Consider the following 26,887-nt stretch of genomic DNA (forward strand, 5'->3'; position numbering starts at 1 on the left):
TTAGGGTGAGAGGGGAAAGATATAAAAGAGACCTAAGGGGCTGGATGGGTATATGAATAAGAAGGGTTTGGAGGGATATGGGCTGGGTGCTGGCAGGTGGGACTAGATTGGGTTGGGATATCTGGTCGGCATGGACCGGTTGGACCGAAGGGTCTGTTTCCGTGCTGTACATCTCTATGACGCTATGTATCCAAAGGTTGGTAGGGTGAAAGGTGAGGAACAGGGGGGGTTCTATCCTTGTTGTGGTTAGAGGGGTGGGATTCAAGGGCAGATGTGTGGGAAGTGAAGGAGATGCACTGAGGGCATTGTTGATCATGTCTGGTCCTTGAAATGGGAGGCCATCTGGGATGTCCTGGAGTGGAATTGCTCCTCCTGAAAGCACATAAAGTGGAGGTAGAGGATTTGGGAATAAGAGATCACGTTTTTACTGGACAGGGGTTGGGAGGAGTTGGAGTCCAGGTAGCTGTGGGAGTCAATGGATTTGAAATAGATGGCCGTGTTGAGTTAATCACCAGAGATGGAGATGGAGAGGTCCAGGAAGGGGAGGGAGGTGTCTGAGATAGTCCAAGTGAGCCTAAGATCATGGTAGAAGGTGTTAGTGAGGCAAGCATAGCTGGAGCCTATGTCTACTCCTTTCGTCTGAAGGAAATGAGCGGATTCAAAGGAGAAGTTGTTGAGAGTAAGGACCAGATCCGCAAATTGCCACAAGAGGTGTCAAACCTGCACCCACACCTCCCCCCTCACCTCCACCCAAGGCCCCCCTCCTTTCACATCTGGCAGAGATTTTCCTGCACACCCACCCATCTCATCAACGGTGTCCATTGCTCTCGATGTGATCTCCTTTACTTCGGGGAGACAGGACACCAACTTGTGGAGCATTTCAAGGAACATTTCTGGTACACGCGCACCAAACAAGCCCACAGCCCTATGGCCGACCACTTCAACTCCTCCTCCCACTCCCCAAAAGGACATGCAAGTCCTGGGCCTCCTCCACCCCCAAATCCAAACTACCTGACGACAGGAGAAATAACGCCTCATCTTCCATCTTGGCCAGAAGAAGCATGGGAACACTGTCACCTCCAGTGTCCCCTATAAGCTGTGTAGACTCCTCTCTTGGGACTATATCAACACTCCTCACTGCTGATAGGTCAAAGTCCTGAAGCTCCCTCCCCAGCTGAACTGAAGTGTTTCAAGAAGGCAGCTCAGTATCTCTTTCTCCAGGGCAGCTAGGGATGGGTAATAAACGCTGGCTTAGCCAGTGATGTTAACTGGTATGGAAAAATATGAAAGTTAACCAGCCTTCATATACATTCCTCCTCATCCCTGCTAATTGACTTCTCTGATGCCAAACAAAAGTAGGCCTGGATTTTAGCTCTTGGGTCAGGTGCACAGAGGCAGGAAAATTTGACCTTTATAAAGGTCAGCTGCTCTGTAAAATGTGCATTTATGAAACATGTCCTACCTCTTGCTCCCCACAAAGATGAGAATTGCTGTGTTCAGGATTGGGACTTCAGGTTTTTCATCCCTTCCATAATTCCCGCCATGTCAGAAAGGCTTTCTGTTGTAGCAAAAATCTGTGCTTTTCTCTGTGGTAATGATGCAGCACTGTGGCTCAATGGTTAGCACTGCTGCCTGACAGTGCCAGGGTTCGATTCCACCCTCAGCCAACTACCTCTCCATGTCTACGTAGGTTTCCTTCGGGTGCTCCAGTTTCCTCCCACAGTCCAAAGATGTGCAGGTTAAGTGGATTGGCCATGCTAAATTACCCATAGTGTGGAAGAGCCAGTGTTGGACTGGGGTGGACAAAGTTAGAAATCACACAACACCAGGTTATAATCCAATTGGTTTATTTGGAAGCACTAGCTTTTGGAGCGCTGCTCCTTCAATAGGTGGAAGATACTCCACAACCACCTGATGAAGGAACAGTGCTATGAAAGCTAGTGCTTCCAAATAAACCTGTTGGACTATAACCTGGTGTTGTGTGATTTCTAACTTTGCCCCATAGCATTCAGGGATCTGTAGGTACAGTGGATTAGCCATGGGAAATACAGAGTTACTCAGATGGAATTAGGTCTTTGGAGGGTCTGTTCGGCTGAATGGCCTTTTTCCACACTGTAGGGATTCAATGATTCATTTTACAAAGGTAAAATTAAATGGAATTTGAATGTATTCTTCCAGAAATCTTAGAAATTATTCAATCTGCTTTTAACTGTTGCCCATGGTACTTTGAAATCAAACCAATTGTTACAGAGATCCTTCAAATTGAACTTCCAAAACAGCACTGATTTTTGTAATGGAATTTACAGTGTAAAGTTCCACAAGATTGTGCTGTGAACTGGACCTGAAATGAAAATTGATCCAATCACTCGTTTTAGTTCATGTCCTTTTTAATTTTCTTCCAGAGAAAAAAAACCCAAAGCTCAAATCTATAACTGTACTGATTAAATGTGGAGTGAAACAAGCCAGGGGCTAGAAGCTAGGCTGAAAGCTCTCTTGCCTCATTGCTGTCACTGATAACATCTTACTGTTGAAGCGGGGTTGGGATTGATATCGAAGAAACCATTTAAAGAGCTGTAGGAACTATCGAGTGACTGCCGAAGGGTGAGCATCAGCTATACCAGGGCTCAGCCTTTCTGGGCTTAGCTGATGTTATATTCCTGATAGAACTCTTGTACTCTTGATGGTGATAAGACCTGCAGGAGCTGTCCCACATCACTTAGCAATACTAGTTTGTTACAGTAGTTTTGTTTTTTTTAAACCAGGAGGGAAGGCGAATGCAGAGAGCAGTTGGATGGCAATTATCTTCTTATTAGACATTCCTGAAAAGTTAGGAAGTAAACTGGCAAAGAATTGTGTTTGTAACAATGCTGTAGAAATGGGAAAATGGGCTGATGCTGGCAGTTGTGTGCTGTTTAAGAAGCAGAACTATTATTGGGACTTGTACCTTTCTACTCCAACAATTGACACTTTGCATAACCTTGAACTTTGTATGTGGGTCTTTAATGTCAGGCATTCAAAGCTGCTTCATTTATCAGAAAATTGTGAATAGATATTTAAACCACTTAGCATTCATATGCTGACCAGTTGTATCTGAACAATTTTTTTTTATCAGCTAATCAATGTGATGCAATCTTCTTCAGCTAATTCCGTCAGTAAGAGTGCAATGTTATTCACAAACCTTGAGAAAAATAACTCCTTTTCCATACAAAATAATTCTTAAGGAATCATAAAAACACTGTGAAATTAAGACTTTATTGCAGAGGTCAATCCTTTCAGAGGTGAGAATGTCTGATTAAAAAATGAAATCTCTGTACGTTTAATTGTGGTGCAATGTTCAGTTCTGGTCGAAGTTAACTGCACAAAGTCACTTTCATCGTAGTGTTTTTGTCCCTTCCTCTGTGTTTCTAAAACTTCCTTTCTCTGAAAGTAAATGAAGATAAATAATGGCTGGACGGTTGGTTTGATTATGCAGTTGCTTTCTCAAAGCACTTTTTAAAAACATTCTCAATAATGAAGTTACAAAGATCATAGAAATAGCCTGGTATTGAAAATGGCTTATTTCTTTTTGCTTCCAGCAGCCGGTGTTCCTCAGTTTCCTCACGTCCCTTCCTGTCTGTAATTATTACTGACCTGCATAATAGGATCCCACAAATTTCAGTTTCTCTCTGACCCCTGACTCAAGTTCTCCACGACCAAGTCCTTTTGATTTGGAACGGAGTGCGATGCAATTGACTTTGATCATGTGCTCATTTAACATTCGCACATTTGTTAATTTCAACAGAAGATATTGCAATGCAATATAAAAGCCAGGAAGTTCTGATAAACATGTGTAAAATGCTGTTGGGCCAAGATAAAGTATTGAGTTTAATTCTGGGCAGCACACTTTCAGGAGAACGTGAACCACCTAGAGAGGCTGCAGAAGAGGTTTTCTAACTGATTGCAAGGTTGAAGGATTCGAGTTGCAGAGATAGGCGCAAAAAAAAGGCTTCTTCCTCATAGAGCAGAGAAGCTTAAGAGCAGTTTTGATACCTATCCAAATCATGAAAAGTTTAGAGAGATGAAATAGATTAAACCCTGAAGGGTTGCTAACCAGAGATTATGGATTTAAAGTGATAGACCAAATAAGGAAAATTTATTTTTTTCTGATAACTAGATAGAATTTGAAATGGACTGCCTGATATAGTTAGAGACAAAAAATAACTGCAGATGCTGGAATCTAAAATAGACAGGGAGAAAGGGAGGGCTGCAGATGCTGGAGTGAATCAGAGTCGAGAGTGTGGTGCTAGAAAAGCACAGCAGGTCAGGCAGCATCCGAGGAGCAGGAGAATTGACGTTTCGGGCAAAAGTCAGGCCAAAATAGACAGGGCAGTCCTGAAGAACGGTTACACCCAAAACGTTGACTTCTCCACCTCCTGATGCTGCCTGGCCTGCTGTGTTCTGCCTTACAGCCCGGAGGACTCAACATTGAATTCTCCACTTTCAAACAATCTCCCTCCCCATCCCCCGACTTCCTTCCTAGCCCCTTCCCCTCCCTTCCATTGCTTCCTGCCATCAACTGGATTCATTCCTCCAACTGACCAACCAGGTTGTACCCTCTACCTGTCTTCACCTGTCCCCACTTCACCACCCTGCCCCCACCACCCACTTTATCTGCAGCTCCCCCCACACCAGCCCCAGTCCTGAAGAAGCGTTAAACCTGAAACATCGACTTCTCCACCTCCTGATGCTGCCTGGTTTGCTGTGTTCTTCCAGCCTCCGGCCTACCTGATAAAGTGGCATGAAAACATTTCAACAGTATTTTTCATAAGGAAATTTGATAAATACTAAAAAAAAGATTGATTGTATATAGGGAAACAGCACGGAATGACACTGGTTAGCCCTTCTAAAGAACTGTTGCAGACCATATGGGCTAAATGGCCTGATTTTGTGCTGTACCATCTTGTGGTTCAATAACAACCAGAGACAGTATCTAGATCGATTCTCCCTTTAGCCAAGGTTTCTGGTTGTGATTGACCAACACAACACAGACTTGAATTTGAAGTTGGTTTTGACAGGACAGGGGAAGGTTAAACCACTCACATTATGCCGCCTAACTATCATAATACAAAAAGTCATGAAAGTAATAGTAAACGTTGATTTCAAAAATATATTTTTGCTCAAATTTTACCCATTTTCACCTTTCAAAAACTCTGATCTGAAGAAGGGTTACTCAACCCAAAATATTACCTCTGCTTTCTCTCACCAATGCTGCCAGACCTGTAGAATTTGTCCAGCAATTTCTGATTTTGTTTTTGTTACTAATTTCCAGCATCTGCAATTCTTTTGCTTTTTTTTTATTCTAAGACTCTGTGTTGGACACACTTAATATGGAATTGGTTTTAAATTACGTGACAAGATATGATCTGAGCTGTCAGTCACATAGTAAGAAAGCACTTGTTAGTCTGTGATAGAGGCGCACCACACCATCATATCATGAGGTAGACTAATGACACAATTATCCAATCTTAACTGTGACTGTACCTAGTGGGTAGTTATGCAAAATACTTGGCAGGAAATATTCATTATAAGCCATCACTTTAAAGTACATTCAAGTAGTTGATTATGTATTACCTCCCCTGTTTCTGTTCATCATAATAACAGATGCAGTGAATGCCAGCTATTGGTCATTGTACTGACACCAACAAGAAAGGCAGCCCCAGTGTGTTTGAGCTTCCTTCAGCTGCTACCACTCCATTACTGATGCAAAAAGGAAGGCTTGCAAAACATCAAAAGTGACTCTCCAAATCCATTTTAGTTTCAGCTGAGTTGTGATGCCCAAATTATCTCTAAGCAGCTGAAATGTTTTTAATATTTTCTCCCGAATTTGAGGCATTTTGTGAAACATGCCAATCATGTTCTTATTGCTGCATGAGAACAATTTAAATACTGTACATGCAATGTTGGGGAAGGACCAAATTGATTCTCTAATTGATGCAAACAGAGCAATTAACAAGCCATTAGCCAACATGTACTTGAGACGACCATGCTGGAGGCTGTACTGGTTGAGGGCAGTAATATCTGAACATTGATGTAGTGCAGTAATAAAAATGCACTACATTAGGGTAAGCTTAATGTTGTAAAATTATCTCCATATTAGTTATCTAGTGCTGTTGTTGCTAACTATTTGAGTGCAAATTATAATGTCATGATGCTCCTGTAATCTCCCAGTGTTGGCAGTGGGCCACCATTATGATGATGATATTTCTTTATTGAACTATCTCCAGGGTGCAATAAAGGGATGCCTTTGGTTAACAGGCAACTACTTTCTGATGATTGGTCCCTGTTTTATGATGATAAAATAGGCTTTAATATTCTGGAGAGCTCAGAAGTGATTTCAGTAATGCACAGCTGTATGTATCATGGATGGATTGGATTTCTTTCCTCTTGTAAAAATGATCTAACAGATGTCTTTAAATTTAGAACATAGAACATAGAACATGGAACATTACAGCGCAGAACAGGCCCTTTGTCCCTCGGTGTTACACTGATTCGTGGAACCAATCTGAAGCCCATCTATCCTACACTATTCTACTTTCATCCATATATTTATCCAATGACCATTTAAATGCCGTTAAAGTTGGTGAGTCTACCACTGTTACAGGCAGTGCATTCCACGCCCTTACTACTCTCTGAGTAAAGAAACTACCTCTGACATCTGTCCTATATCTATCACCCCTCCGCTTAAAGCTATGTCCCCTTGTGCTAGCCATCACCATCCGAGGAAAAATACTCTCACTGTCCACCCTATCTAACCTTCTGATTATCTCATATGTCTCAATTAAGTCACCTCTCAACCTTCTTCTCTCTAATGAAAACAGCTTCAATTTCCTCAGAAGACCTTCCCTCCATACCTGGCAACATTTGAGTAAATCGCCTCTGAACCCATTCCAAAGCTTCCACATCCTTTCTGTAATGCAGTGACCAGAACTGAACTATTTATGAAAGGTTTTGATAGAAAGAATATGGAGAGACAATGGAGAAGAGTCGTCAATACGAGAAAGTCACCAGAGAATCCATTTGGGAGTTCAGAAGAAACTTCTCTACCCAAAGAGTTCTGATAACGTGGAACTCAAGAGGATTGGCTGAAGTGAATAACATAGATAGATTTTAAGGGGAAACTAAACAAATAATTGAAGGAAAAAGGAATGGAATGTTGTGATGGTAGGTTTAGATAAGAAATGAAGGGGAGAGATACCCGTGGAGCATGAGTACTTGCATAGAACAGCTGGTCCTCATGTCTTGTTTCTTGTTTCAGTGCTTTATCATAGATCATAGAACCCCTACAGGCCATTTGGCTCGACAAGTCCACACCGACCCTCCAAAGAGTATCCCACCCAGACCCATTCCATTACCTTAGGCTCTACCTTTCCCCTCACTAATGCACCTAACCTGTGCATTACTGAACACTATGGGCAATTTAGCATGGCCAATTCATCTAATTTAGCATGGCCAATTCACCTAACCTGCACATCTTTGGACTGTGGGAGGAAACCCAGGCATGGGGAGAATGTGCAAACTTCACACAGAAGGCTGGAATCGAGGCAGCAGTGCTAACCACTGAGCCACTGTGCCACCCTATTGTGTAAGTAGGGATCTAAATCAAGCAGGACTGTGTGCTTTGATTGCTCTGCTTTTATGCTGCCAACGACTTGGAGAAATATTTTACATTGGAGCAGGAAAGATATAGACAGGTCAGTTCCAAGGTGACAAGAAGTCTAATGGAGTACAAAGACCAGCATAAATCTGTTGGGTCAAATGGCGTGTTTCTGCACTATCATTCTTTACAACTTAACCCATTGACTGGATTATTGGTTGTCCATGGGGAACTCACCATGAGCACATCATAGACATGGTATATAAGGGAACTGAATGACTAACATATTCCAGGGACCAGTTGAGAAATATCCTAGCTGCTGGAGTAGAGCGAGGAACTAAATTTGGGGAAGGATTATTGTAATTATGGAATGATATCTGAGTACTGGAGGGATTCTGCAAAGTGGGAAATCGATAAAATGCTGACCTTAACAATGTCTCCAAATTTACCGATAATAATAAGTTAAGTGGAAGAATATATTCTGAAGGAAAAGCTGGACGAGAGCTCACTTTGAAATAAAATCTCCATGGATAGTAACCAGTCACTGCATTATCTGTAAGTGAGTACCATTACTCAGTATTAATGTTGCTGGATGAATAGTTCAGGAAGCAAGACTGATGGTCAAGGGATAGGAGTTCAAATCCCACAGATTTCTTGTTGTGAAATGTTATTAGAGTGAACAGAAGAAAAATCTAGAGTAAAAACCACTGTCAATAATTGTGAGCATGGAACCATTGAATTGTTCTAAAACCCATCTGGTCCACTGGTGTCCACTGTCATTACCTGTTCTGGACCATATGTTCCAGGCATGGACGTGATGGACTGTAAGGCCTCTTTCCATTATGTAAAAACTCTATGACTCTATTTTGACCCAGCAATACGGAAGGAATAGCAATATATTTCCAAGTCAGGATGGTGAGTCATTTGGAGATGAAGTGTATTCTGCTGCTTCGAGATGTTATTAATCATCATTTTAGAAAGTGTTGTCTAAGAAGCCTTGCTGAATTTCTCTAGAGCATCTTGTAGGTGGTACACCTTGCTGCTACTGAACATTGGTGTAGGGGGTGGATATTGTGAATGTCTTGCCATTCAAAGGAACTGCCTTTAGTCTGTATGGTATCATGCTTTGTGTGTTATTGGAGCTGCACTCATCCAGGCAAATGGAGAATATTCCATCACATTCCTGACTTGTACTTGGTAGATGGTGGACTGATATTGAGAAGATGGAAGTTGAATTACTCAAAGCAGAATTCCCAGCCTCTGATTTGCTCTTGTAGCCACAATATTTATATGGCTACTTCAGTTCAGTTTCTGGTCAGTTGTAACTCCCAGAATGTTGATAACGAGGGATTTAGTAATGGCAATGCCATCCATTGTCAAGGGGTGACGGTTAGATTATCTCTTGATGGTGAACGTCTTTACCTAGTATTTGTGTGGCATGTGCATTTCTTGCCATTTTTTAGCCCAAGCCTGAATATTGTCCAAGTCTTGCTGCATTTTGGCATAAACTGCTTGAATATATGAAGTGTGAATAATGCTGAAAGTTATGCATTAATCACAAACATTCCCACTTCTGACTTTATGATAGAGGAGAGGTCATTGATGAAGCAGCTGAAGATAGTTGGACCTAGAACATTACTATGAGGACCTCCTATAGAGAGTCCTGCGATGATTGACCTCCAGCAACAACAGCCACCTTTTTTTGTGCTAGCTAAGACTCTAACTAGCAAAGAGCTTTCCCCTGGTTCCCATTGATTCTAATTTTTGACAGTCAGTCAAATACAGCCTTGATCTGAGTGGCGCTGGAAAAGCACAGCAGTTCAGGCAGTATCTGAGGAGCAGTAAAATCGATGTTTCGGGCAAAATCCCTTCATCAGGAATACCTGATGAAGGGCTTTTGCCCGAAATGTTGATTTTCCTGCTCCTCGGATGCTGCCTGAACTGCTGTGCTTTTCCAGCACCACTCTAATCTAGACTCTGGTTTCCAGCATCTGCAGCCATTGTTTTTACCAAATACAGCCTTGATGCCTAGGGCTGTCACTCTCACCTCACATCTGGAATTCAGTTCTTTTGTCCATGTTTGAACCAAGGCTGTAATGCATTGGAGACGATGCAGGTGTGATTTACAAAGATGGTTCCAGGAATGCTCACCTTCAGCTGTGAGGATCAATTGAAGAAGTTGGGATTGTTCTCCTTGGAGAGAAGAAGGCTGAGAGGAGATATGGTAGACATTTTGAAAATCATGAGTGGCTGAGCAGTGTAGATAACGAGAAACTACCCACTGTTAATAATTAAAAAAGAACAAAGCAGCATAGATTTAAAGTGGTGTGCAAGTGAAGCAAGTGACTAAAGCCTTGAATGACACACTCGAGAATCTGGGAATCTCTCTCCAGCCTGCTGCTGTGATACCATTCTTCCATCTGTCACAAAGGTCTTGAGCCTGTCCTGCCAACTGCGGTCGCATGAGCGAATCTCTCCTTTAAGAGAGGCAAGCTGTCTTTAAGAGAAACAATGAAGAAGAGTCATACCATTTTGTTGTTCATTCATGGGATGAGGGTGTCTCTGGCCAGCATTTATTACCCATCCCTAATTGCCCCAGAGGGTGGTTAAGAGTCACCCACATTGCTGTGAATCTGAAGTAACATAGAGGCCAGACCAGGTAAGGATGGCAGATTCCTTTCCTAAAGTGCATTAGTGAGCCAGATGGGTTTTTCCTGACAATTGATGATGGATTCATGGTCATCATTAGACTCTTAATTCCAGATTTTTAAAAATTGAATTCAAATGCTACCATCAACTGTGGCAGGATTTGAACCTAGTTCCCCTGAACATTCCCTGGGTCTCCGGATTAACAGTGCACTGATATTGGTACTAGGCCATCATCTCCTCCTGGGTGCAGCACGTCAGACCTGCTGAGTTTCTACAGCATTCTCTCTTTCAGATTGCCAGCATCTGCAATATTTAGCCTTTGTTAAGCTGGGTGTTCATGCTAACTGCACATCGAGTCAAGAGTGTGTTGCTGAGAAAGCACAGCAGGTCAGGCAGCATCCGAGGAGCAGGCAAATCAACGTTTTAGATGTAAGCCCTTCCTGATTCCTGATAAAGGGCTTATGCCTGAAATGTTGATTCTCCTGCTCCTCGGAGCTGCTTGACCTACTGTGCTTTCCCAACTCTTGACTCCGATCTCCAGCATCTGCAGTCTTCACCTTCTCCTAGATGCACGTGTAGCTGGTCATCATGTTGATGGTGATTTTGACAATAGAAATGCAGCCAGTTTTAAGTTTACATGCTGCCTGTGTCAATGGGATCAGATGCAGGGTAATCGCTCATTGCATGGCCGAATATCAGGTCTAACCATATATTTTCCCTGAATATAAATCAGAGTTGTTCAAGTTCAACCACCCTTCCTTCCATCCTTATTCGCAAAAGTTTGGTCTGGTTTGTGTCTTTCTCTTCAAAGAAGTCTGAGGAATTCTTTATTTCAAGGAATGAACGTATCCATCATTATTTTATAGTCAGCTTCTTTGTGTACTATTCTTATTGTGTCATCCCAGCACCACACTGTTGGGTAGATATATCTTTATGTTTACATTCTGTAGCTCCTAAAGTAAAACCTGAGGCACTGTCTACCTTTTATTTATTCTCCGTTTGGCAGCTTGGAGACTGCTGTTTCATCTCAACTGGCATTCGGAATGGAACTTATTGCACAAAGTGGGCATGCTGTGTGGACTCTACACTGCCTTATACAAACTACACAATGAATAGAACTGTGGCAAGGTTGTATGGGATTGCTACATGCTTACAAATGGGATTGGTGTCATGCCGTGCTGACAAATTGGAATTTTATTTTAACCATCAAACACCTCCAACCCAGCTGGAACAGTCTCAGATTTGATCACCAGAATGACAGACTTGTTAGTCCGTCTGTTGGGTTTGTCATCTTGCCATGCACTGCGTGGCGAACATGCCTGACAGGCATCAGATGGGGTGTCAAAAGACAGCTGAGGCCTGTGTTCTGATTTGCCCCTTTCATTTGTGCCTCTGGAGCCTGCCCTCGAGTCTCCCTGAAACAACTAAGACACCGTTATGTGAGTTGAGTTTGGGAAGGGCCAGCCAAGGTCCTAAAGAGCCTGAGGCCGTAACCTCAAGCTGCCTGCTAATTGGCACCAAATTGACAATATCACTCAGAAAAAATCAAACAGCTGGATGGCTAGCCACAGTTTTCTGGGGATGTGCAGAGCATCTGTCTGACCTGCCTCTGGCTGTGCTACTTTTGACCCAGGAGAGCAAAAACGAACACTGGTTGAAAATCTGATCCAGTCCCTTTTCTGAAATGCCTGACTGTGATGAGTATCAGGAAGGAAACGCAGTTGCTGTGCTTTATGGCAGATCTCCTCTGCTGCTGTCAACCAGCAAAGTAATTTGCTTTGCTTTCTTTCTGTGTTTCAAAATGCTGTGGCTGATTATTTAAGGCAGACGAAGTATGAGAAAAGGTTAGTCATCTTGTCATTGCTTCCCATTGCTCCAGGCAATTGGACAGTCACAGGTATTGGATACTACACATTATAATTAAGTTTGTGCTATGTCAAGGTGAATAAATGAGCTTGTTTATTCATTTTAACACACCACCATTTCTCAAGTATTCTAGAGAGTCATGCCTTCTTTCTAAATATAACAGTGTAGGAAATGCAGGTAAACGTGAAGGTACGGAAATATTACTCTGAGTAATTAATGTTCAACCTGAACTCCAGCAAGCAATTAAAAACATAAGTTTAGGGATGCTATACCCAGCATTCTTGTAAACGACACATATTTCCCTAATTCCCTTCTGTCTCCAGAACACCAAACGCTTCTTGACCCCATTTGTTTTCCATGTTCTGTCAAAGTCTCTATAACGCTGCTTCTTGTTTGGGTGGAAATAAATCTATCGACTTCCCTCCTTATTCTTAATTTATGATGATCTCTGGTGTTTGAACCCAGTGAAAAACATGCCAGCACTAAACTTGTTAACCCATTTCCTAGTCATGAAAACTTCTCTGGGTCACCGACATATTTCATCTTTTTTAAAGATACCAATTCATTTCATTTTGACCTGAGTTCCAGATGCTCATTATTATTTTCTCCTCAGAGGCATTGACACTGCCTTCAGTGATCAGAGTTAAAAATCACACAACACCAGGTTATAGTCCAACAGGTTTAAATGGAAGCACACTAGCTTTCGGAGCGACGCTCCTTCATCAGGTGATTGTGGAGGGCTCGATTGTAACACAGAATTTATTGCAAAAATTTGCAGTGTGATGTAACTGAAATTATACATTGAAAAATTGATTGTCTGTTAAGCCTTTCATCTGTTAGAATACAGTGATAGTTTCACTTTAATCTAACAGATGAAGGGCTTAACAGACAATCAATTTTTCAATGTATAATTTCAGTTACATCACACTGCAAATTTTTGCTATAAATTCTGTGTTACGATCGAGCCCTCCACAATCACCTGATGAAGGAGCGTCGCTCCGAAAGCTAGTGTGCTTCCAATTAAACCTGTTGGACTATAACCTGGTGTTGTGTGATTTTTAACTTTGTTAACCCCAGTCCAACACCGGCATCTCCAAATCATGACTTCAGTGATCAGAGGACTATTGATGGGGAGAGGGTATTAAATGGACAATGTAGTACTGCCGGAGCATCTGTTGGATATTTGTTCATGGACTGTGGTCATCACTAACAAAGACAACATTTATTGCGCATTCTTAATTGCCCTTCAGAAGGTGGTGTTGTGCCTTCTGGTACCAGTGCAACAAAGGAATTGGAATATAGTTACAAGTCAGGGTAGTATGTGACTTGAAGAAGAATTCGACAGAGGTATTATTCCCAAGTATCCGTTGCCCATGTTCTACCAGAGGATGGAACAGGTTTGCAAGATGATATTGAAGAAGGTTAGTTGCTTTGTCGGCTGCCACCATGCATCGTTGGTAAATCTTTACCATGGTAAAGGAGATATCTATCAAGTGGGCAGTTGGTCTTGGATTGTATCTCAATTCTTGAGTGGTTAGCATCTGCCCATGTTTTGTTCCCTCCATCAATAAATATGAAATATTCAAATGTAACTCAGAGTTAAACATTGAGATGCACAGCAGCAAATGCCTCTTGAGTTGCGCGCTGCCAATGCAAGACTGTTTACTGGTTCAATCTGACTATTTTTAGCAAGCATAAAATTTGTATACATCAATTAAGATTGATTTTTTAAAAAGTGGTAAAAATCCAAAAGGAACTAACTCTCAAATTATATTTCCTCAGCAGAATAATTATTTGGATAGAAGTGATTTATATTTTAACGAGTGTCTGATATAAATCAAGTGACATTTCTTACACGACTGTCACTAATTATACAAACAGTCCTGAAAACTTTCTCGATATGAAGCAAATGTCTTTCCTTTGGATTGTGAAATGAAAAAGCACATGATGATAGTCCAGGACAGCTCCCTTTGTCCCACAAACAAAAGTTATACTCATTGCAAGGCTATGATTTATTCTTAGACCATAAGACCATAAGACATAGGAGTGGAACTAAGGCCATTCGGCCCACCGAGTCCACTCCGCCATTTAATCAAGGCTGATGGGCATTTCAACTCCATTTACCCGCATTCTCCCCATAGCCCTTAATTCCTTGTGACATCAAGAATTTATCAATCGCGGCTTTGAAGCCATTTAGCGTCCCGGCCTCCACTGCACTCCGCAGCAATTAATTCCACAGGCCCACCACTCCCTGGCTGAAGAAATGTCTCCGCATTTCTGTTCTGAATTTACCCCCTCTAATTCTAAGGCTGTGCCCACTGGTCCTAGTCTCCTCGCCTAACGGAAACAAGTTCTTAGTGTCCACCCTTTCCAAGCCATGTATTATCTTGTAAGTTTCTATTAGATCTCCCCTTAACCTTCTAAACTCCAATGAATACAATCCCAGGATCCTCAGCCATTCCTCATATGTTAGACCAGGGATTCCAGGGATCATCCGTGTGAATCTCTGCTGGACATGCTCCAGTGCCAGTATGTCCCTCCTGAGGTGTGGGGCCCAAAACAGGACACAGTACTCCAAATGGGGCCTAACCAGAGCTTTATAAAGGCTCAGTAGCACATTGCTGCTTTTATATTCCAACCCTCTTGAGATAAATGACAACATTGTATTCGCTTTCTTAATCACGGATTCAACCTGCATGTTTACCTTTAGAGAATCGTCGACTAGCACTCCCAGATCCCTCTGTACTTTGGCTTTATGCATTTTCTCACCGTTTAGAAAGTAGTCCATGCTTGTATTCTTTTTTCCAAAGTGCAAGACCTCACATTTACTCACGTTGAATTTCATCAGCCATTTCCTGAACCACTCTCCCAAACTGTCTAGATCCTTCTGCAGCCTCCCCACTTCCTCAGTACTACCTGCCTGTCCACCTAACTTCGTATCATCGGCAAACTTCACTAGAATGCCCCCAGTCCCTTCATCCAGATCATTAATGTATAACGTGAGCATCTGCGGCCCCAACACTGAACCCTGCGGGACACCGCTTGTCACCGGCTGCCATTCCGAAAAAGAACCTTTTATCCCAACTCTCTGCCTTCTGTCAGACAGCCAATCCTCAATCCATGCCAGTAGCTCACCTCGAACACCATGGGCCCTCACCTTACTCAGCAGCCTCCCGTGTGGCACCTTATCAAAGGCCTTTTGGAAGTCTAGATAGACCACATCCACTGGGTTTCCCTGGTCTAACCTACTTGTCACCTCTTCAAAGAATGCTAACAGGTTTGTCAGGCACGACCTCCCCTTACTAAATCCATGTTGACTTGTTCTTCTTTGGCAGATGATCATATGGAGCATTAAACCCGACAAAGTGCTCAAAAGAACAACTCAACTAAGATAACTGCAATCCTTATTTTCATGACTAATACCTCCCTGATTTGATTCACTGTCTAAACGTAATTATCTTTATCCCAGCAAATGAGCATAATCTAAAACACTTCAGTAATTGACTTCTGGCCATGTTCCTTTGAATTAATTTACAGCTTTTTTTTCATTTCCCTGCAGATACATTTTGTCAGCCGGGTCAATGAAAATGCAAAATACATTTGTACAAAAGCCTAGTACATGCTTGAGTAAGACTGGGCATTGATCAAGACCGTTTAGTTGATGTATTCACCTTTTGATGCATGATCCATTGCGAATGATTACTGTCTGTCATTGTCACAGCAAAGAAATGTTTTAGTCACCCGACAGCTAACTATCTCAAAATAAGGCAAGGTTAAGATGTTTAAATTCATTCCTACTTGCATTTGATTTCCCCTTGGTTATGCAATTGAAAGAAATATGACTATTAACTCAGACCCTTTTTTAGACTTATCCTTTGTTCTTGTATGAATAGATTTGTGGTTTTAAAATGAATGTCACATCTACCACATGAATAAGCAAACAATAAATTTGAAGTATAAAAACATAAAATAAGGTAATACTCTGTTATTATCCAATCCTGATCTTCCTTGCTCAGCAAGTGTAGAAGGCATTATTTAACCAGGATGTTAGCTTTTGACAGAAATAAAATTGATTGTTAAATGGCGTCCACTGGATTGAAGTTCACACAAGGTTCAATAAGGCTTACCTCTCCATACCCCAGAACCACAAATAATGACATGTTGTTTGCTCTAACCTAGTTATTTGTCATCATTGATCGAACATCCTCACAATGACAACTTCAGTGCTCCAAGTGAATGTATTGTTTTAGCCATGAGTGAGTTGGTGCTGACTTATGTATTGCAACAGGTGGAAGAGAGCAGCCAGATTGAGTCACATCTGGTCAAGCGATGTGATCTTGCTTTCTTGTTGCTGCATTGGTCATGTTAGCGGGCCAGTGCGGTACATATTTGTTGGTCTGACGAGCTCTCAATAAAGACCAAGCTTACACTTCACCACCTGTGTGAATCTGAGTGAAAACATAGATGGGTGAGCAAGTTACCATTTAAAATTGCCCTGTCCAGAGATATTGATTTAAAATAATAAATTCAAAATGTTATATTTAAGCTTGTTTGCAGAGACTCCAATTTAATATACTTACAAGGTCTCCCCAATAACTAGTAGTTTTATCCACTTCCTGAGATTCAGTTCTAAAAGTGCCAGTTGTCATCCCACCATTACATTAGCCATGACCATTATTTATGTGTGAAGCTTAATAGTAAGTGTTGGGAGAACAGTCAATTATGGCAGCATCTCAACCATGGAAGATCTATTTCCAACTTCCCACATACATGGGTCCAACAGGCGTAATTTGATATGGATCAGAAATGATGGATGATAGCTTCCTTCTTAGGCAGAAGCACCGTAAAACCATGTGTGTGGTGCATATTGCTGCTTTGTTTCAGCTCACTAAAGTTAGCACAAACCAGTGATTGAATCTGAAACCTTATATCCAATAAGAATGAGAATAAATCAAGAGCATTGTCAAGCAAACTACTGGCAGGAATGAAGCATGGTATTTTCCTCAAGTCCTCACTTCACTACACATACTATAATCATAGAATCCCTACAGTATGAAAACATGCCATTTGGCCCATCAGGTCCACATCAACTCTCTCAAGAGCATCCCAACCAGACCCACACCATCCCTGTGTTTCTGATGGCTAATCTACCTAGCCCGCACATCTTGGATAGTGGGATAAAACCCATGCAAACATAGGGACAATGTAAAAACTCCACACAGACAATTATCCAAGAGTGGAATTCAACCAGATCCCAGGCACTGTAAAGCAGCTGTGCTCACCACTGAGACAACCAACTGTCCCCTTATAAAGTGTAGCTTAAGAGGCACGGTGATTATTTATCAAATAACATTGGTCTATGAATGTTAAAATGGTGGCAATTTGAGTACAGTTGTATGGTTTGGAAGATTAGTTCTTTCTTCAAAAAGAGGTGGGATATTGTCCTCTTGCTCTCTGTTGAACAGAATCACAAAACGTTCCTTAGCACAGATTTATTGAGGAAATCATTCCCCTAGATTGATAATCTGAATCAGTGACAGATATTTTCTTTTGTTTCAACAGATCCCATGCATGGGCCGAGGAATATAGAAGTTGTAAAGATCAAGTCTAAACAAATCACAATCCGTTGGGAGCCTTTCGGTTACAATGTGACCCGTTGCCACAGCTTTAACCTTACTGCTCAATACCGGTATGCAGTGGGAGGTCAAGAGCATGTGGGTGAAGAAGTCTGCCAGGACACAGGACACATTCAACCACAATATACCCTGCGCGGTCTACCACCTTACACTAATGTAAGTGTGAAATTGGTCCTAATGAACTCAGAAGGAAGAAAGGAAAGTGATGAGCTTGTGATCCAGACGGATGAAGATGGTAAGTAATGAATACTACCTGTTCATTTTTGTAAGTTTGAGAATCAAATGCCTTGGATAGCAATGGCATCTCAAGTTGTACAAATTGAGGATGTGAGAGCCAGAGAAGATTGAGAAAATTCCAGGAATGAGACATTCAGTTGCATGGATAGGTCTGAGTTGTTTTCCTCGGAAAAGTGTTGGTTGAATTGAATTGAATTGCATTTATTGTCATGTGTACTGAGGCACAGTGAAAAGATTTGTTTTGCAAGCAATACAGGCAGATCTCATAGTTAGATAGCATAGATAAGTAAATAATAGGTAAACAGCGGCAAAAAACAAAAACACAGGTACAGGTGAATGCTAAGAGTTTGTGAGTCCATTCAGTATTCTAACACAAGTCGGGTAGAAACTGTTTTGAAACCGACTGGTGCGTGTGTCCAGGCTTCTGTATCTTCTCCCCAATGGTAGAGGTTGTAGAAAAACATTGCCAGGGTGGGATGGATCTTTGAGAATGCTGACGGCCTTTCCTTGACAATGGGACTGGTAGATAGATTCTATAGACGGGAGGTTGGCCTTTGTGATTGTCCGGGCCGAGTTCACCACTCCCTGTAACCGTCTCTGATCTTGAATGGTGCAGTTGCCATACCAGGTAGTGATACACCCAGACAGAATGCTCTCAATGGTGCATCTATAAAAGCTGGCAAGGGTATTCGTCATCATGCCAAATTTTCTCAGCTGCCTTAGGAAGAGACATTGTTGGGTCTTTGTAACCAGTGCGTCCACATGAAGAATCCACGAAAGCTTGTTGTTGATGACCACTTCCAGGAGCTTGACACTCTCCACTTGTTCCACCTCCATGCTGTTAATGTGTAGTGAGCATGGGTAACATCCTGTCAAAAGTCAATAATGAGTTCCATGGTTTTGCTGGCATTGAGAGCTAGGTTGTTCTCAGTGCATACAGACATGGAATTAGGAATTCAAACCGGTTTCACCATTCAATAAGATCATGGCTGATCTGATGAATCCACACTCCTGCATACTCCCCTGACGACCTTTCATCACCCCCCCTTGCTTATCAAGAATCTGTCTACTACAGGCTTAAATATATTTATGGACTTTGTTTCCACTTCCTTTTGAGGAAGAGAGTTCCAAAGTCTCATGACTCTGTAAGAAAAGATTCTTAGTCTTAATTTTACAAAACGTAATCCCTAATTCTAGTTTGTTCTTTCTACCTCCACTCTGTTAAACCCCTCAATAACATACATGTTGCAATCAAGTCTTTTTTTTTCTTCTAAAATCCAGTGGATACAGGCCTAGCCTGGCCTACCGTTCCTCATCATCCATTCCACGTATTAGTCCAGCGTAACTTCTCTGAACTGCTTCCAATGCATTTACATCCTTCATTAAATAAGGTGAACAATTCCACACACACTACACTTGATGTTATGTAACCAATGCACTGTATAAGTGGAGCAGAATCGCCCTACTTTTGTTTCCAATTTGCCTCATAATAAATGATAGCATTCTATGACCTTTCCTAATTACTTGCTGTACTTGCATGGTAACCTCTTACAATCCATGCCCAAAGACACCCTAAATCCCTTTGCATCCCAAAGGAAATTTAATGGAGGCATTTAATGGAGGGGTCTGGAGAAAATATTTCTAGAAGTTTTCCAATTGGTGGAAGGACAGGAAAAGGACAGCAAGAGATAAAACAATCTCACACAGAGTGGTTAGGATCTGGATTGCACTGCCAGTTCAGGAGCGGTATTGAAAAGGAAATTGATTATTATCTAAAAGGAAGAACATGCAGGCTAAGGGAAAAACGCAGGAGTGTGGCTTTAGGTAAATAGCTGCTTCAGATATGAGACACACAGACAACAGGTTGAATGGACTTATTCTGTGCGAAAACAATTCTATGCTTCTGTGTAGGGTTCAATTTTAATCCTTTATATGAAGTAACTTATTCTTCAATCTCCTGAATATTATTGCCTTCAATCTGAAACAACAGCTCTAAGCCTTTGCCTTTGAGGACAAATGAGAATTTGACTGAAACTAGTTCGTTCCTAGTATTTATAATCTCCTCTGTGTTCTGAGGTGGACCAGACTTCATGTTCCTCAATGAGTTGAATATTTGGCAGGATGTATGTGCAACATAGACATTGGCACAAATAAGTAGAGTCATAGAGATGTACGGCATGGAAGCAAACCCTTCGGTCCAACTCATCCATGCTGACCAGATATTCTAACCTAATCTCATCCCATTTGACAGCACTAATCAGCTAATTGGCCTGTTTCTCTGCTTTACATTCTGGCCTAGTTTTCACTCCATAGGGATGAGCAGAAACAAAATATAGTGGGTGGCACGGTGGCACAATGGTAAACACTGCTGCCTCATAGAGCCAGAGAACTGGGTTCAATTCCCGCCTCAGGCGACTGACTGTGTGGAGTTTGCACATTCTCCCTGTGTCTGCGTGGGTTTCCTCCGGTTTCCTCCCACAGTCCAAAAATGTGCAGGCCAGGTGAATTGGCCATGCTAAATTTGCCCGTAGTGTAAGTAATCTAATCTAACAAACATGACAGTCAGGACTCAATTCCTGGATTCATACCTCCATCTCATTTTCTGGCAATTTTTACAGGTATGCAGTAAGGACAGGCATAGTTCACATGCTGCTGTACAGCACTTCCATCTTTGCATTATAGATGTGGGCAGTTTAAAATCTCCTCAATGTCTCACCCCAATTTTGAGGGAGATGATTTCCTTAAGTAAGCAGACATGGTTAATTACCTTTCAGAGGACATGGAAACCTTAGTTCTGGTCTTGGAATTCGGTCATTGACAGACTTTAAAATATGAGGCAAATAAAATAATTTATTTTCATTTCAGTGGTTAGGTGCTGTACTGAAAGGAAAGATGCTTTTGCTACAGTCATTGGGATCACTAATATAATAATCTTCAGTGATTTGACTGCTTTGTTAAAATAGGTATAAACAATGACTGCAGATGCTGGCTAAAATAAAAACAGATCAGTTTGAGAAAAAGATTTCTGCTAGATTATTTAATTGACAGACAAGCTGGTGTACCTTTTTTTTAAAAAAGTGATATGCTTTTACAATTTCAATAGGTTTCATTGTCTTTATTATGACAATTGATCATTATGAATGCTTGGCTGAATTTCAGAAGTCCAAGAAACACTTATCCCAGCAGAGTGCTGTGTCGGCATGTGCCTGACATTTTTAAAACGTCACTAAGGGATTAATTGTCTTAATTTTGGTCATTATTTGTTTGTCAACTATTTGATCAGTTGTGGAGATTTGATCTCTTTTTGAAGGAGAGTGTTTTGACCAGAATTAAAATAAATTGATAGAAGTTGATTTCTTAATGTTGATTTCAAAGATATCCTGAGGTTTGCTCATTGTGGATACTGGGTATGTGGGTATGGAGTATACATGGAGAGCATAATGAAGGCATTGAGAACATGAGGGAGAATGAGAGGACATATGATGGCGGCACCACTGCCTCACAGCACCAGGGATCTGCGTTTGATTCTAGCCTCGGGTGACTGTCTGTGTGAAGTTAGCACATTCTCCCCGTGTCTGTGTGGGTTTCCTCTGGGTCCTCCAGTTTCATCCCACAGTCCAAAGATATACAGGTTAGGTTAAATGGTCATACTAAATTGTACGTAGTGTTCAGGCTTTGTATTAGTCAGGGGAAATGCAGTGTAATAGGCTAGGGGAATGGGTGGGATACTCTTCAGAGGGTCGGTGTGGATTAGTTGGCCCTATGTAGGAATCCTTGATAGGGGAAATGATGGGTGGGGTGTTTAAGCTATGAGGAAGTATGAAGACATGATGAAAAGTGTATCAGGAATGTAAGTGGGAATGGAAGGACTGTGAGTGGATGGGTGCAGGATTAAGGTCACTAAATTATATGACCAGATATGTTACAAGTTCAGTTCTGTGGACAATTGGTTAATATGGGCAAGGACAACAAAGGCAATGCTCTGATTTGCTCTTCAGCATCTTATGTTAACATGAAGAAAGGAATTGATTAGGGTTCAAAAGTTCAACTAGTCCCGGTTCAAATATGAATAATAGTCACCTGGTTGAGGATAATTGTTCTGCTGGGTCATATTGCACCACAGATTAAATTTAATCAGAAGGAACTGAGGAAATGGTAGAGGAAGCTGACAAGAAAAGACAGCCATGGCACTGACTTACCAATGTCAGTAGCAACCAGCTGTTAAACCATCCCAGCTTCAGTCAGTATATTTGGAAATGAGGCAGAAATTAAGTGGAGGGCAATTTGTAAACAGAAGAAAACAGAGGATAAATATCTAACAAGTATAAGTACTAATCTGTGCAATTAGTACTTGTGTGTAAAATCTGTGCAATTTATAAAGCTAATGGCCTATAAATCCATGACATTAACATTCTCGTATTGTTTAGTTGTCTTATCATTATAGATACTTCATACAATGTGACTGCACTAAGCAGGATATAGGATAATTTTCATGGGTCTCTTGAGGTTTTCATATAGTACTGAAGATATTTTTGCTGACAATTTGAAAAATGAGTTAAAATGTAATTCTGGAGTATGTTCTTCAGCTGGTGCAAAGATGTAGACTTTTAATTTTACTTCTGTATAAATAATTTCTACCCAGGTTGTCTTAGCCTGCAGTATATCAGGGTAGCCATGTCAGAGCAGCAGGTTATTCCATAAAAGACAGCCTACACTCCTGCTCCTAATAACCATCTGTTTGTTATTAGCTCTACTGACCCCTGGCAGCAGGGGGCATTGCATTCATGCCAGCTTTGTGGGTCCAATTTGACAGCAACTGTTCTGTTATGTTTGTGCATTGTTATTATTGAACGAATGTCACAACTGTGACTTTAGCGATTTTTTTTACTAAGATACCAGCCTGTTCAGAATTGTAGGAAATTTCTGAGGTGAAATAGAGATCTGGTGGAAATGGACTCAACAGTAACTTTCAATCGAATGTTGGGAAAATGCTTGAAAAATTACAAAAAAATGCATAGTGATTTTGGGAAATCAGGCAAGAAAGGGCTTTGAGATTAATGGAATATATGTTTGAAAGAACTGGCACAGACATGGGCCAAATGGCCTCCTTGTGTGCTATTTAATTTAAGGATAAAACTTGAGTGTTGCTGAATAAAGGCACATTTTGTCAAATCTTTTCAACTTGCACTCATCAGGACATTTGCAAAAATACCAATTCAAGAGGGAAACACACATGTGCACTGCATGAGATGAGGGTGCTGACTGGTTGGCAGGATGAGCCTAACTGGTTTAGACAAACCTACAGAGCCTAGACACATTAAGGAAAGGTTTGGAGAAATATGGGCCAAATGCAGGCAAGTGGGACTAGTTTAATTTGTGAACATGGTTGGCATGAACTAGTTGGACCAAATGATCTGTTACCGTGCTGTAAGACTCTATGGCTCTCTATGAAATACAGAAATAAAACACTGAAGGCACCAATTGTATGCCTGAGGGGAGGGTTTTATTATCTGGATGGACATGTCAGATTGCATGGTCTCACAAATTCAGTCAAATTTCATGGTCATTGAAGAAGCTTTTCATTGGGAGTCAAAAGCACTGGGGTAGAACCAAGGAGCTCACTGCTCCCTAAGGGGAGAAAAGTCTGACACAGTTTATCTGCTCATGTAGGGATTTGGTGTCTCCATTCACAAATGGAACTTCTAAAGAACACTAATTTAAAAGTAACTCCTGACCTGGCAACAGTCCTGGCCTGGAATACCAGGTGTGCACCATTTGCACAACTCTCAAGGTCGGCCTCAGCAAGTGGACTTCTGCTGGATCTATGAAAGCAGGGACTGCTTTTTACCTGTTAAATATTTCATTAGGATGATGGAGTCTCAACCACAACAGACCATTCTGCTTTCTGTGACATATGTATTAGACCTGACAAAACTGGGTCCTGTTCCTTTCTGTGGTAAGACCCAATGTCCTGAGCAGGAGTATGTTGGACAGGTCTCAGGGATGAGGGGGTGGGGTTTCAGACTCCCCCCTCTTTTAGGGGGCTGAATAATTTCTAAAGTTTATGCTCTCAATAGAACCTTCCCTGAAAGTTGCTTTAAATTGACTTCTGTAGAAAGGCACTTAATAAGTTAGCTGTTTTTGGCCCTCAGCTAATATTCAGCCTTCACTATTCACTGATGTTTTGACAGCTTTCTTTGTGTGGTTTGATATAATGGGAGGAATGAAAATCTTATTTTCTCATCATCAGCTACTTTTTCTGATGCTCCGCACTAGACAGCCTGTCCCTGTGTGCTTCCCCCTGGAAATGGTCCGATTATTGTGGTAATCCCAGAGGATTCTGTTTTACGTCCCATAATTGAATGATTACAGGCTTTCTATATATATTTGCAGCTAAGGGCCATTTGTCCTGAAGTTACCTGGACCGCTATTTCCGTCTATATATCCTCCACAACCAATTGCTTTTCACCCAGAACACATGCAGACCACCAGCTCCCAGATCATTAGCCTCAGCTCAAGATTATCAGCCCAGTGACATTTCCCCTATGCTACAAGTTATCTTTTGGAATACTAAATGGGCTGGCTCAAGGTCTTATAAACTACCAGTCATCTCCTCCCATCTCCTCACTCAGGAGAAATGAAACTTAAAGCAAATATTTCAACTTGAGTAATTCTTTGCAGGCTGAGAGCATCAGCTTTTAGCAGTAGCTCCTTTCTGCTATGAGCTTTCACCAATTCAATTTACATTTAAATCATTGAATGATTCAACACAGAAGCAGACCATTGGGCCCATCATGCTTTTGCCGGCTCCTCCATAGAGTTTTCCAACTTGATTCACTCCCTCACTTTTTCCCCACAGCACTGCAAGGTTGATCTTTTCAAGTACTTGGTCAGTTCCTTCTTGAACCTGATGCATGATTCTGCATCCATCAGCCTTTTTAACAATGCATTCCAGATCACAATAACCTTCCATTTGGAAAGCATTTCTCTATGTTACCAATGGTGTATTGTTCTTCACCTTAACACTGTGACAAATGCATTCATAAAATTCTACCACTACGAATGATTTCTCTTTATTTGCTTCATCAAAATTATCCATGATTTTGAACTTATCCATCATATGTCTTAATGTTCAGGGAGAATGCAGCTCCTTCCATCTTCAACTTACTAGATGCCCCTCATCACCAGCAACATTCCATTCTATTTTATTTCGACCATTAGCCCATAAGATACAGGGACAGAAGTAGGTTACTCAGCCCATCGAGTCTGCTTCTCTATTCAGTGAGACCATGGCAGATCTGATCATTCTCAACTCTTGTCTTTTCTTCTCTTTTCCAATAACCCTTGATTTCCTTATTGATTAAAAACCTGTGGATCTCAGCCTTGAATATACTTAACCACCCAGCCTCGACTGAGCTCTGCTGTAACAGATTCACAATCCTTTGAGAGAATAAATTCCTTCTTATCTCTGGTTTATTCTGAGATTATGCCTTCTGTTCCTTGACTTTCCCACAAAGGGAGACAATCTTTTCACACCTACACTGTTGAGTCCCCCTAAGAATCCTGTATGTTTTAATAAGATTGCCTCTCGTCCAATCAAATTGTACTATAGTACAGATGTAATCTACTCAACTTCTCCTCAGAAGACAGTCCCTCCATAACATGGTATCAGCCTGGTTAACCTTCTCTTGGTTGCCTCAAATGCTCTTATATATTTCCTTAGATAAGGGCCAAAAAGTGTTCACTACATTCTTGCTGTGGTCCAATTAGTGGCTTGAATATATTCAGCAAAAATTCCCTACTTTTATTCACGTTCCCTTTGAAATGAAGGTCAATATTTAATACTGACTTGGAAATGTGTTGCATTCCTTGAGTGTCGCTGGGTGAAAAGCCCGGTTAGCAAAGCCCATGTCCTATTAAATAAACCATTGTTCTGTCGCCTTCTGTGATCTTTCTCCATTGAAATAATATTCAGCTCCTCTGGCTTTATAGCAGTAGCCCATGCCCTCCAAGTCTTACAGCTTTGTGTTAATGGCCAATCAGTTGCCAAACAAAATCTTATTAGATATTTTGCAATGCAGCAGGTGAAGGTAATGCATTTTTACAGATTGTCATTATCTCATTCCAGTGTTCTTATGAGTTCAAATCCCACCAGATCTATGTAATAACATCCTGTTGTATAGGGAGGTTTTAGTAAAACTATGCAAGTGTGATTAGAAAATATCTATAATAATCTCATTCTCTGATCTACGTATTTAGTTCTTCAACATAGCAGGCCTGAAGTATCTTGGAGGATTTTGATATTTTAATCTAAGTGATAGTCATAGAAAGGTTGTATGGTTTCTGTTAGTGAAATGTTCAGAGAGTTGGTTCTCAGTTAAACTTGAAGTCAGTATATTTTAGGCAAATTACTCTCTCTGTTGGGATCTCACTCTTTCTTAATTACATTAACTGCTTGCTCACTCATGGATAGTGGTCTAGCTTTCTGATAATGGCTTTTGATGGAACGGCTTTCAAATAGCTTTTAGTTTGCTTTTGAAAAGCGTGCGAAAACATGGCTGCCTCATCATATGTCACTTCATAAGCTGGAAGTCCTTTCCAAATAAAGGTTTTATATTGATTCCAATATTCTGTATTCTGTTTTAACAGCTTCGAGGTTCACACAGCCTAGTTTGGTTGAGAAATTCCAACATGATAGAATGGAAGGTTAACAATGTCCATTCACTTCCATCAACCATAAACTGAGTTTTGACATTCTCTTTAGTTCAGAATGAAACAGAATGTAAGGCAATCTAGAAATTCTCCAGTTCTGTTGTCTTGATCCATCCTTAAACAAAGAGATGTGTGAATTCTCCAGGTGGCTGTG

The 26,887-nt window shown here is 41.2% G+C and overlaps 1 protein-coding gene across 7 annotated transcripts in view; it reads left to right on the plus strand.

Moving 5' to 3' along the window:
• The window catches only part of LOC122548881 (receptor-type tyrosine-protein phosphatase mu), a 903,264-nt gene that overhangs the window by 517,197 nt on the left and 359,180 nt on the right, over positions 1–26,887 (plus strand). For all 7 annotated transcript variants that reach the window (XM_087986678.1, XM_087986679.1, XM_087986680.1 and 4 more), the window contains exon 8: positions 17,711–18,019. In XM_087986678.1, coding sequence (XP_087842804.1) covers positions 17,711–18,019 — 309 coding nt within the window. The remainder of the gene's footprint in view (positions 1–17,710; positions 18,020–26,887) is intronic.

The sequence above is a fragment of the Chiloscyllium plagiosum genome, unplaced genomic scaffold, assembly GCF_037043375.1.
Source record: "Chiloscyllium plagiosum isolate Xiang-an unplaced genomic scaffold, Cpla_swu_hap1 HiC_scaffold_4, whole genome shotgun sequence".
NCBI lineage: Eukaryota > Metazoa > Chordata > Chondrichthyes > Orectolobiformes > Hemiscylliidae > Chiloscyllium > Chiloscyllium plagiosum.